The sequence below is a fragment of the Mesocricetus auratus genome, unplaced genomic scaffold (assembly GCF_017639785.1).
Source record: "Mesocricetus auratus isolate SY011 unplaced genomic scaffold, BCM_Maur_2.0 Super-Scaffold_100015, whole genome shotgun sequence".
NCBI classification, from domain to species: domain Eukaryota; kingdom Metazoa; phylum Chordata; class Mammalia; order Rodentia; family Cricetidae; genus Mesocricetus; species Mesocricetus auratus.
In genome coordinates, this window is record NW_024429198.1 from 4455723 (window position 1) to 4468817 (window position 13095).

Genomic DNA, 13095 nt, shown 5'->3' on the forward strand with positions numbered 1-13095 from the left:
CAATTTTGCAGGAAACTCTTCTCTCTACTACTTTAAAGATGTAACCCCTCTGAGTACTTACTTCCTCTTCTCCTTCATCCTGTATGTCATCATCATCATCTTCATCTCCTTCTTCACCAAGGGGTGCAGGTAAAGGACCAAGGATATCTTCATCCACAGTGTTAACTGATTCTCCTACCGTTTTAGGGGGTAAAGGAGGGCCAATTAACTCATCATCAGATGAATCAGAACTGTCTTCACTGTCACTGCTGCTTGTGTCCCTGAAAACACAGAAACAGATACTCTTTGCTTCTGCTACAGACCCTTTGCCTCTCCAGGGTATCTCTAGAGACAGCACTAAGTTCTCAGGAAATCCTATCTCTCCTTATAGTGGACAAGTTTTTCAAGTTCTTTCACATTTGCAGTTCAAACATTAAGTGAATAAATGTAGTATTCAAATATTACTTTATCTTGCCTGGCATGGTCATTCACATCTTTAATCCCAGCACTCAAAAAGCAAAGATAGATCTCTGAGTTTAAGGTCAGCCTAGTCTACCTAGAGAGTTGTAGGCCAGTCAGAGTTTCAGAGTAAGACTCTGTATTTGAAAAACAAAGAAATAAACAAAAAGACTTTCATCTAGTTATCTTACTCAAGCACTATCTCTTGGAGCTTCATAAAGTCATTATCACCCATAAAGAGACAGAAGAACAGCAGAATTCAGAAGAAAACTATAAAAACTAATGAAAATCACTGACAAAACCAATGCCTCTGTTAACTGTACCTAATCCAATCACTGTCACCAAAGGAGCAAACAAAGCCATCTATGTGAGGAAATTAGCATTATTGTAGAACTTTGGAGCACAAATTCTAAAACACAAAATATTTTCCAGTGCTAATCCAAGAGTTACACATTGTTAAAGCACCAAATACAGCCTTCTTAGAGTCTAAAAACGCCTTGCTCTGGGCCTTATCGTACTAATTCCCAGCCCATGTGTTTTTTTCAACTCTTCCACAGTCTCACTAAGGTCTTCATCAAATATCTACAGGCATTCTGAAGGCCACAACCCATCCAATACACTTCTATTTCACCCCAAAGAGTGAGCAACCCCAATTATGTCAATCTTTCCAAAATCTCATAAGATAAAGTAACACCGACTTCTCCCTCTAGGAAATTCCATGAAAGCAGACTTTTCTATCTTGTCCATTGCTCTTCATCTGGCAATTCAATGGTGTTTGATACACAGAAGCCACTCGATAGCTACTTGAAGGAAAATGGGACTTTAGTTTTCATCTAGGTTTAACATTGTAGGGAATACAGTCTAACATACATGTCAACTCTCCAATGACAGCAGCACCACCTTCCTTCTAACTAGACAGGGTAAGACAAGCTCACAATGAGGGTCTTTGCTCTGTTGACCACTCTATCCGTTGCTTGTTCTATGGCTTGTCACCTCCTCAGAGGCTTCAGGGCACACCTTTCTTCCAGTCACCATTAACCTAACTACTTTATTTTGTTCATCTTCATTACATGATGCTGAATTATCACGTTTCACCAGCTATTTGGTTGTTCACGACTGTTATCTACTTAGTGCTCCTGCTCCAATAAGAACATAGTGAGAAAAGAGCTGACTTGCTAGCAATAAGCCACACTGCCTAAGAGTGTTTACCCACAGGGGAAGTTCAATAAATAATAAATAACAGCTGAATAACTTTATACTCAGTTATGTACACTGTCCTAAAGCTCAATTTTCCAGTTACATGAGAAGTCACAGACTTTTTAATGCAAAATGATCTGGCCATTGAGAACATTAAAATAAAATGTTGATCCTTAGCAACTATGCTAAGTTAACTGTGTTAACTAGTTCAAAAGTAAGCATTAAACTGGGAACTATGCTGATCCATGTTGATTTCATGGTTCATTATGTAAGTCTAATATGTTCATAAAATCTGGATGGAATGTGTTAGCTCCTAATTCCATTTCTGGCTTTTTACTTCTAATATTCCCAAGCCAAATTTTTTTAATTTAACATATTTTCAGTATTCTGAAAAACAAAGTCCATGAAATTATGTTCAAAAATGTCTCTGATAGAAAGCAAAATACATCCCAAGTTTAAAGTATCCCTTGGTTCAGTGTGGTGCCAAAACAGGAACTGGAGACTGAAAAACAGTCCATACTGGGTAGGAAGACAGCCAAGAGTCAAGTCCCCTGCTCTGTTTTCCCAGCAGACTTGTTTACAAGACATTTGTAACTGAACATTAAATGATATCTAAAATCCAATTTTAATTTAGGAAGTAAATTCGTAAAGAAAATTCACTACTTTTACTGTGAATCTCTTAAAAGTCAAGGCAAATGACCAACCAGCTTCTACCTTACAAATCAGATGGCAAGTACATGACATTTCTCTCCTAACTGAAGTGACAATCTATTGGTTCAATGTTACCTGTCTTTCATGTCCATGATTGTTGAGTGACAACTTATATTCATAAGATGCTTCTTCTTCTTGTTATCATTTTGCTTTGGGTTTTTGACTGAGAAGGATCTCATACAGCCCTTGAGCTCCTAATCTTCCCACCTTCACTTCATACAAGCTAAGATTACATGTACCACCATGGCAGGTTCACATAACTTTTGTGTTTGTTTTTGTTTGTTTTTGTTTTTGAAACACGGTCTTACTCCATAGTCCTCGAACTCACAAAGTTCCACCTACTTCTTCTTTCCAAGTGCTGAGATTAAAGGTATGCACCACCGCACCTGGCCCACACCATTTCTTTAAAGCCAATAAATGTGGAAATAATAAGTGATTATCTTTTTGAAAACTAAATTTAAATAACATCCCAGATTTTTAAAAACTATTACATGGTATGTGATACTGACTCCCAACACACTACAAAGGCAAAATAATAATAATCTGATAGTTATTTAAGAAAACATAAAAACTGAGTGGGGTGAGGTACACATTTAAACCCAGCACTCAAAGAGGTAGAAGCAAGCAGATCTCTGTGACAGTAATGCCAGTCTGGTCTACACAATGCCTAGCAAGACCCTGTCTCAACAACAATAATAAGTGTGTGTGTGTGTGTGTGTGTGTGTGTGTGTGTGTGTGTGTGTGTGTAATATATTAATGGTCAGGCATGGTGGTACAAATCTGCAATCCTAAGGCTCCAAGAGATGAAGGCAGGAGGATTATTGTGAGTTCCAGATCATTGATAGTTACAGAGCAAGCCTGTGTCTCAAAAGTAAATAAATTCATAAGTAAATAAAAGTAAGTAACAAAAACAAGATATTGTGTGTGTCTGTGTGTGTGTGTGTGTGTGTGTATACGTGTGTGTATTTCTCAATTAAACAGGAATACAGAAGAATGATCAGAAATGAATTCCAACTGTAAGTAGCAATTAACCACTATATGTATTGCTAGGCATTGACAGCACATGTCTATAATATCCTCAGGAAGAAGAAGCAGAAAGACCAGAAGTTCTTGGTTAGCCTGAGTAGCTGGCCAACTTGAGACCCTATGTCAAAAACCAAGAGCTGGGGACACTGTACAGCTCTTATTTGTTCTCAAGTATATCCTTCCCAAAACTGCACTAAAAAATAGTGCTGGAAATGGCACACACTGTCAATCCCAGCTACTTTGGATACTAGAAACACAGAAAAGCCTCATCTCAAAAACAACGAACCTATCCTCAATGTGAAGAAAATGAAAATGATCACCAAATCATAAATGCCAGAACATCCTTAGTATAAAATCTTGAAATCATACTTGACTCTACAATGTAATCACAAAGATGAGTCAGAACTAAACTTTAAAATGGCAAATAGGCTTCTGTTTAAACAAAATACATAGAACAAGTATATTTGTATCATTTTTTTCTCCTAAAATTCTATAAAGGCAAATAGTTATTCAAAGGGGTATGTTTTTTTTCTTTTAGATTATGATGTAAAGTTAGAGATTATTGTTGCTTTTTTACACTTCCTAGATTCCAAAGCTTACTCTTGGCTTTTTTTTTTTTTTTTTTTTTTTTTTTTGGCTTTTCAAGACAGGGTTTCCCTGTGTAGCTTTAGAGGATGTCCCGGAACTCACACTGTAGACCAGGCTGGCCTCGAACTCACAGAGATACGACTGCCTCTACCTCCTGAGTGCTGGGATTAAAGGTGTGAGCCACCAACGCCCAGCAACTTTCGGTATTTTCACAGTCTAGGATAGGAGTACACAACTGTCTAATATGGAGAAATAGTATAAATAAGTAAATATCTTTTGCCTACATTAGATTAAGAACATCTACAAAATGAGAATTTAGGAGAAGTCTTTGGAGAAACTCAGGCACCTGGATGATGATTTTGACTGCTCTCTGATTGCACTAGAGCTTGATGGTGTTGGTTCAACATCTTCAATTTGTTTTCTTAATTCTTTCTCTCTGTTCATTTCTTCCTCTTTTTCTCTTGCTTCTGAAGATTAAAAGTAGAAATAATTTCCAACAGTTAGACTTTGGAATTTATCAGTGTTAGGCTGAAAATTAAGTAAAAGAAACTGTGAGCAGAGGTGCTAAGAAGCAATTCAGTTGGCAGAGTGCTACACAGCAGGCTGGAAGGCCTGGTTCCCATCCCCAGTACAGCATGAACCAGGTGTAATGGCACGCACCTGTAGTCACAATACCTGAGAGGGAGATGCAGGAGTTCAGGGTCACCAGTCTGGGTTCCATGAGGCGTAAATGGAAAGATGGCACAAAAATAAAGGAGGGTGTGGCTGCACACACCTTTAACCCCAAAGCTAGGGAGAAGGAAGAAGGGGGATCTCTGTGTGTTTGAGGCAAGCCTGGTCTACAGAAGGAGAACTCTAGCCAGGGCTCCATAGTGAGACCCCTTGCAAAGAACACAGGTTCCCAGCAGTCACATCAAGCAACACATAACTGTAATTCCAGCTCCAGGGTATCTGATGTATCTAGCCTACAAGAGAGCTGCACTCACAAGAACATATCCACACACACAATTAAAAACAATAGAAGCCGGGCGTTGGTGGCGCACGCCTTTAATCCCAGCACTCGGGAGGCAGAGGCAGGTGGATCTCTGTGACTTCGAGACCAGCCTGGACTACCAAGGGAGTCAGGACAGCCTCCAAAACCACAGAGAAACCCTGTCTCAAAAAAAATCAAAAAAAAAAAAATAGAAAATACTTTTTTAAAAAAGTGACCACATTATCAATAGCAGCAAAAACTAAATAACCTATGGTAAAGCCATCATGAGAAAAGTTAAACAGAGTTACAATGTGACATAGCAATCCTACTTCTAGGTGTAGGAAACTGAAAAGAGAGCCCAGGAGTATTTTGTTGTTTCTTTTGGTTTTGATACTTTTGAGACAAGATCTAACTATGCAGTCCTGGTTGGCCTGAAGTGTGCTGTGTAGACCAGCTGATCTCCAACTACCAGCATTATCTCCCTGCCTCTGCCTCTTGAGTGCTAGTATTACAGTATGTGCCATCCTGCTTGGCTTTGAAAACAGGGTTTTTCAGAGGTAGTTGATCACCCAAAATCATAGCAGCATTATACTAATCTAAAATAGTGGAGGAAACTGTTCATCTACAGATGAATGGATAAGAAAAATGCCATATATATCCATACAATAGATTATTATAATTCAGTCTTAAAAAGAAAGGGTATTCTGCAATGAATGAATGTCAAGGAGTCTATTCTAAGTGAAATAAACCATCCACAAAAAAGATAAATACTGTACTAGAGAGATGGCTCAGAAGTTAAGAGCACTGGTTGCTCTTCCAGAGGTCCTGAGTTCAATTCCCAGCAACCACATGGTGGCTCACAACCATCTGTAATGAGATCTGGTACCTTCTTTTGGTATGCAAGCATACATGCAGACAGGGCACATAATAAATAACTAAATCTTTTTTTTGTAATAGCCAAAACTTGGAAGCAACCTAGATGTCTCTCAACCGAAGAGTGGATAGAGAAAATGTGGTACATCTACACAATGGAGTACTATTCAACAGAAAAAAGTAATGGAATCATGAGATTCGCAGGCAAATGGATGACACTAGAAGAAACCATCCTGAGTGAGGTAACCCAGTCACAAAAAGAGAAACATGGCATGTACTCTCTCATATATGGATTTTAGACATAGATCTGGGGAGTGCCAGCCTACAATCCTATGGCCAGAGAGTCTGGGAAACAGAAACTTCATTCAGTGGCTGATCGAAGAACAGGCAGACTCCTTTGGTTAAGTACTGAGCTGAACTCAAGAAAGCCAGTAACAGAGAGGGAGGACTGATGATCAAAGGGATTAAGACAGGGCTGGTTTAACCCCCAGAAACAGCTGACCAGACAAAGGTTAACTCTTGAATCCCAGGCATCAGCCTGGGAATCCAGCATGGGACTGATCAAGACCCCCTGAATCTGGGTGTCAGTGAGGAGGCCTAGGTAATCTATTGAGCCTTGGGCAGCAGATCAGTACCCATCCCAAGTATACACACGGACTTTGGACTCCCATAGAACAATGTGAGGTGCACTCTCACCCTGAACTCTTGGGGAAGGGTCTAGGCCCTGCCCTATATGAAATGACAGACCTATGGACACCCCCATGGAGGGCCTCACCCTCCCTGGGGGAATGAGGGGATAACGGGGGGGGGGAGGCACGGGAGGAGGGGAGGGAAAGGGAGAGGGACCTGGAACTGACTTGTGAAGCAACCTTGTTTCTTATCTAAATTTAAACTGGAAAATTTAAAAAAAGATAAATCTGAATACACTGATTTGTTAGCATATGATGTACAAAATAAACTACAACAGTCAAAAATCAAACAGAAAACAGAGTTGCCAATAGCTGAAGAAAAATAAAGACTTATTATTTAGTGACATAAAGTTTCAGTTTTACAGGATGGATAGAGTTACAGAGATGGACTGTGGCTACAGCTATACACTTAAAAATGCGAACAGATGACTCAGCAGGTAAAGATGCTTGCTGCCAAACCTGACAACCTCAGTTCAATCCCAATACCCAACTCCTGCATGCTGTCCTCTGACCGTTGTGCAATGGCCTTTATCTACTGCCCCCTAAACACACACATGATGGCGGATGGATGTGGTTTTAAAGGCTTTAACAGAGCTGGTGGCACACACATTTAACCCCAGCACTAGGAAGAGTCAGGAGGATCTCTGAGTTCAAGGCCAGCCTGATCTACAGAGTGAGTTATAGGATAGCCAGGACTATGCAGAGAAACCCTGTCTTGATAAAACAAAAAACAAAGTATTAATAGTTAAGACACTGGAAAGATGCCTCAGTCACTAAAATGCTTGCCATACAAGTGTGAGGCTCTGAATGTAGATCCCTAGCACCCATGTTTTTATTTATTTCTTTTATGTTCATTGATGTGAAGGTATCAGGTCCCCTGGAACCGGAGTTACAGACAGTTGTGAGCTGCCAGCTGGGTGCTGGGAATCGAACCAGTGTCCTCTGGCAGAGCAGCCAGTGTTCTTAACCACTGAGCCGTCTCTCCAGCAGCACCCATGTTTTTTAACACTGAACTCACCTGAGTGTGTCTATAGTACCAGTGGTGAGGAAGTGGAGACTTGCTGATCCCTAGAGCTTGCTGACCCAGCATTCCTGAACCAGTCAGCTCCAATTCAGAGACAGAGGCTCATTGAAAGGAGTTGTATGTGGTGCCACACACCTTTATCCCAGCCTTTGGCAGGCAGAGATACCTGAATCTCTGTGAGTTCCAGGTCATCCTTGTCTATATAGCATGTACCAGCACAGCCAAGGCTAAAAAGAGATCCTGTATTTAGTAATAGTAATAATAATAATAATAAATAAAGTAGAGATTGATGAAGACATCCAATTTCATCTTCTAGCCTCCATGTGCACACACACACACATACAACATTACAACATAGACACACCAGTTTTGTTTTGTTTTTTTAATGGATAAACTGGACAGGTATGGTGATGTACACCTGTACTCCCAATACTCCTGAGACAGAAGCAGGACTAGAAGTTCAAGGTCAGCCTGAACTACCCAATAAGATCCAATATCAAATCAAGAAAAAAGGTTTAAGATGATAAATGTTATGCTGTATTTTATCATAACTTTATACAATAGAAATTCTCAACTTAAAATGACCAACAGTGAGAAAAGAACTGAACAAAATTATTATATACAGCCTCTCAATATAGTATAAAATACAGACAATAAAAATAGTGATAAGCAACTATACTATAGTCAAGAGGAGAAAATTATCAATTGACTATTAGAACAAATCTTTTTTTTCTTTTCATTCATATTGATTAAACAATACGGTAGTATTCCATACTACTGTGAATAGTGATGAAGAAAATAGATACACTAAGCAAATATTTGTGAGACACAAATGCACTATGTAAAAAGATAGACAGGGATGGAAAACATATTCAGAAATGCTGAATAACTCCTTCTCAGTGTTTTAGGCTGGAAGCAGCACTCACTCATTTCTGAATTCCCTATACTGGACCTTTTACCAGACCACCAAACTCATGAGAAATGTTCAACTACAATAAGTCTCTAGGGGTTGGTTGGTTGGTTTTTAGACACAGAAAAGTTATCCAAAAGAATTTTTCTCCTGCTAATCTCACTTGGCAACTGGGAAGGGCACATACATAGCAAGAGAATTATAAGAATAGTTTCACTTGCTATCATCCCAATAATCTAGCTTTTTATTTCCTCTTTAAGCAATAAAGCTGAGAGTTGTTGCCTATAGTTATAACCCCAGAGCCTGGGAGACAGAAGAAGGGGGATTGCCAAGAGCTCAAGGTCAGCCTGTGCTACAAACTGAAACCCTATCTCAAAACAACAAAAAAAGAAAAGAGTATTATATTCCTCGGAGATTTTTGTTTTGTTTTGCTTTGGGGTTTTTGTTGCTATTGTTGTTGTTTTGTTTTGTTTTATGGGACAGGGTTTCTCTGTAGCCTTGGAGCTTGTCCTAGAACTCACTCTGTAGACCAGGCTGGCCTCAAACTCACAGAGACACTCCTGTCTCTGCCTCCTGAGTGCTGGGATTCAAGGTGTGCACCACCACCACCCGGCACTCTTTGGAGTCTTTGTTGCTGGTTAATAGAAGACAAGGAATAAAGACGTACCCAGCCAAGTATTTAGAAGAAACTAGTGTTTCATGTTAAACACAGAAAGTAAGAACCCTCCAGGAAGAGGCAAGAAAATGGTGGTTTTTCTGTGCTCTCCACTGAACCAATGTGGCCATGAGCTGATATTCTGATGCTGAAGGTGCCTGGACAACATAAAGAATGGAAGCTTGCCATCAGTTTAATGAGCAAAGCAGCTTTGTTCCTAGCCTCACATGTTCTTTGCCAATCTTGACACCTGCTAACAGTTGGGGACATCTGTTCTCCACACTCTGATTCTCTCCCAGGTTTTAAGGTATATTCTGTCCCTAATCAGGACAGATAGAAAGGCAGAAGAAATCATTCCATGGTAAAGAAGTTATTCTTTTTTCTGCAGGTAGAGGGCAACATTGTGCTTCTGGTCATGCTGGGTCCCTCCCCTGCCCAGGGAAGGCAGAGCTCCATTTCACGTTAAAATATGTTGCTCTTTCAATGGCCATTTTTGGAAGTTACTTACTATACAATATTACATATACTAGGTATACATTTTTTATTCCCAAACAAGTATTCAGAACAGTTCTCCACCGGTGACTATCGTGTGCTTATCTGTGTTTGACAATTCAAATTCTGACAATTAGGGGTCATGAAGACATTCATTCAAGACAACCAACACTCTAAAGCTGGCTAAGCAGAAAAAGGGAGGAAAACTTCACAGCTTTCATGTCAGGACTTAGAAATTCTTGCCCTAAGAGATACTAAATGTTTCTTACATGAGTCATTCTTAATTGGGTCTTCTATGATGTCTCTGCAAGGAATCAAAAGCATGTTGCCATCAGCCTTATCTTAGCACAAACAAGTCACCACCCACTAAGTGCAAGGTGCTTTTAAAACTTCCCTACAAATTAATCTTTGTAACAACTTCTGACATGAACTATTATCCTGCTTTCCAGCTGAAAACCCCAACACATAAACTAACTTGCCTACTGAATTGGAACATTAGTTTTCTCAACAACAAAATGAGGTCTGGGCCCAACCAAGACTGGACCCTTCCTTGATGTGATTAGACTTCTAGTGGCTGTAAGACTAACCAACAATCATCCGCTACCTTGTATCATAGTAAGCGTGCTTCTCTTCCAAGGTCTATCAACCCTCACCACTTGCTTGTACAGCAGACCCACCCACTACCAGAATTTCTCTGTGTAGCCTTGGAACTTGTCCTGGAACTCTCTCTGTACATCAGGCTGGCCTTGAACTCACAGAGATCTGCCTGCCTCTGCCTCCTGAGTGCTGCGATTAAAGGTGTGCATCACCAATGCCTGGTGTCCAGAATTTCTTTACAGTAATAAGTACTTCAAACTACTTGTCTCATTCTAGTGAAACATTAGATATTTTCCCCAACTTTTGGCAAGCATGGTGGTGCATGCCTTTAATCCCAATTCTCAAGAGGCAGGATCCCTGAGTCCAAGCCCAGTCTAGTCTATAAAGTGAGAATGAGTTCCAGGCCAGAAAAATTATATAGTGAGACCCCACTTCAAGAAACAAACAAAAAAGAATTAACTTTTGTTTTTACTATCAAAACTTCAACATTTCAATTGAAGGATGTTTTGTGTTCATCTATTGCTTTATTAGATCAAAGGGGGAAAAATTGGGGTTCAAGGAAGAAACTGCAGAGTAAAAGAAAAAAAAGTTAGTGTTTTCACTATGGGCTGATGAGAAACCTAAGCTACACAGAATTCCACAGACTTGAAATGCCCTAGCATTTTTACCCAATACAGAAACAAGTACAGTGAAAACTCTAAATATGCCTTGCCCTTACAAAAGCAGGCCTACTCCTCACACATTTTCCCTCCCAGGGGTCTTGATATCAATTTTAGATGACCATTTCTGTAAAAGCACATCATATCTTATGCAACTTTAAATGGACAGCCTAATTATTTACAGCTAATCTGTACTAATCTAAATAAGAGTCAAATGAACGAAATTTAGCACCTAAAAACTTCAGTCAACCACTCAGAACCACTGTAGAAAGGAAGACAGTAAGTATCAAGGCAAGCCAGGCACTGTGGCTCATGCTTGGTATCTGACTGCTCAGCAGACAGGAGAAGGATTGTTATAAATCTGAGGCAGGCTTCAGCTACACACACATTGATTTCCAGGTAAGCCTCAGCTAGAGACATTTTCTCAAAATAAAAACAAAAACAAAAGCCAAGACAACAAAATTACTAAAAATATGAATCTGAATAATTTCTAATGTAATTTACCCATAGGAATTAAATGTGAAATGTTTTACTTGTTTATTTGTACCAACTCACTAGCCTACCATGTCCTGAAGACTAAGTCTTAACTTTAACCTATTTAATAACAAAATACTAAGAAAACAAAATTAGATGTTGCCATTTAAACTATATTAATCACATTAAATATTGGCAATATAGCTACTACAGATCAAGCTGGGTACTCTAATTATGAAAGCAAACAAAAATAAAGAGGTTTAGCCTCAAAATATAGAAAATATTAAGCTGAATATTTTCTAAAGTACTAATGGAACACAGGTATAAAATAATTCCAGGAAAAGATATAATCTAGGTCAGTGTAAGATGTAAGATTTAACTAGGGGGAAAAAAAATGAGGTTTAAAAACAAGTCTTAGTTTCTAAATTTTCCTTCAGTGTTTTCTCTTTTCAGACTTTAAACACCCATTGAAATCATATTCAAAGCCAGGAATGGTGACACATCTGTAAATCACAGGATACGGGAAGTGAGGCAGAATGATCAGAAATTCAAGGCCATCCTCAGTCACACACTAAGTTTGACTTATTCCCTTAAGTATGATTTCAGTAACAAAGGGAACAACTTCAGTATAGAATCATGATGCATATTACAATTTGTCCATTTTTAGAGAAGAGTTAGGGCCAGCAAGTTAACTGTGTATAAAAGCACCTGCTGCCACGCCTGTTGACCCAAGCTCAAGCCCTGCATCCTACATGACTGGGAGAAACAACTCCTGCAAATCATCCCGAACCCCTCCACCCGCCTACAGACACACACACATACACACACAAATATATTTTTAGAAATCGGTGAACTTTTATATCAGCTTTAATTGTATAATCTGAATATAATTTAATGACCAAGGTTGGGAAAACACAAAAATAATCTCTTACAACTCTAAGAATGAATAATTTCCCACAGTCTGTGATTGTTTCTGTATACAAATAAATATCCCAAACAATAGTAAAGCTAAGTAGAACCCTGGTTTACTTCTTCAGCAAATTGTTAAATAAAGATTCGCATCGTCAGATCAGCAGAAGCCACAAAGTCAAGAATGTGAAACTGGGTCAACAAAGTTCCATACATTGAATTTATCCAGAAACTTTTTTTCTTTTTTGTTTTTGTTTATTTTTCAAGACAGGGTTTCTCTGTAGCTTGGGAGCCTGTCCTGGAACTCAATTTGCAGACCAGGCTGGCCTTGAACTCACAGAGATCCACCTGCCTCTGCCTCCCGAGTGCTGGGATTAAAGGCATGCGCCACCACCACCCGGCCCACAAACTATTTTTTAATACTCAAACCTTATAATCCCTCAAAACCCATTAAGAGTGTGATACATGCTTTAGAAAAAAAACTTACAGAAATTAAAAGGGATAGATAAGCAGTCCTTTATAAGGTACTATGTCCAACGTTTAGCCTACCTAAGAAATTACTGAAGATATCATACCCACCTAACAGGGTCAAAAAATCTGAAATCCTATCCAGTTTTCAAATGGAATGTGGACCTGTTTTTTAACCTTAGGTTCTCCAACTTGAAATGCCAAGCTCTAACAGGCTGGGCTATTTAAAACCATCTCCAAATAAGAAGGATTTGATGATTAAAGCAGTATCTGGGCTGGCGATATAGACGAAGCTTTCACAAAGCCTTAGGCTCCACCCCCAATACCACATAAAACATGCATTATTGGTGTAACTCTGTAATGCCAGCAAATGAACAGAGACAGTAGGGTCAAGGCTCTATATAGTTTCCAG

At 39.3% G+C, this 13095-nt stretch overlaps 1 protein-coding gene across 2 annotated transcripts in view; it reads right to left on the bottom strand.

Moving 5' to 3' along the window:
• The window catches only part of Wdr70 (WD repeat domain 70), a 214369-nt gene that overhangs the window by 193282 nt on the left and 7992 nt on the right, over nt 1-13095 (bottom strand). Inside the window, exons 4-5 of one of the 2 annotated variants that reach the window (XM_040757590.1) lie at nt 4307-4427; nt 62-260 (exon numbers count right to left, since the gene is read on the bottom strand). In XM_040757590.1, the coding sequence (XP_040613524.1) occupies nt 62-260; nt 4307-4427 (320 nt within the window). The remainder of the gene's footprint in view (nt 1-61; nt 261-4306; nt 4428-13095) is intronic. The other variant, XM_040757591.1, reaches the window with a different exon arrangement.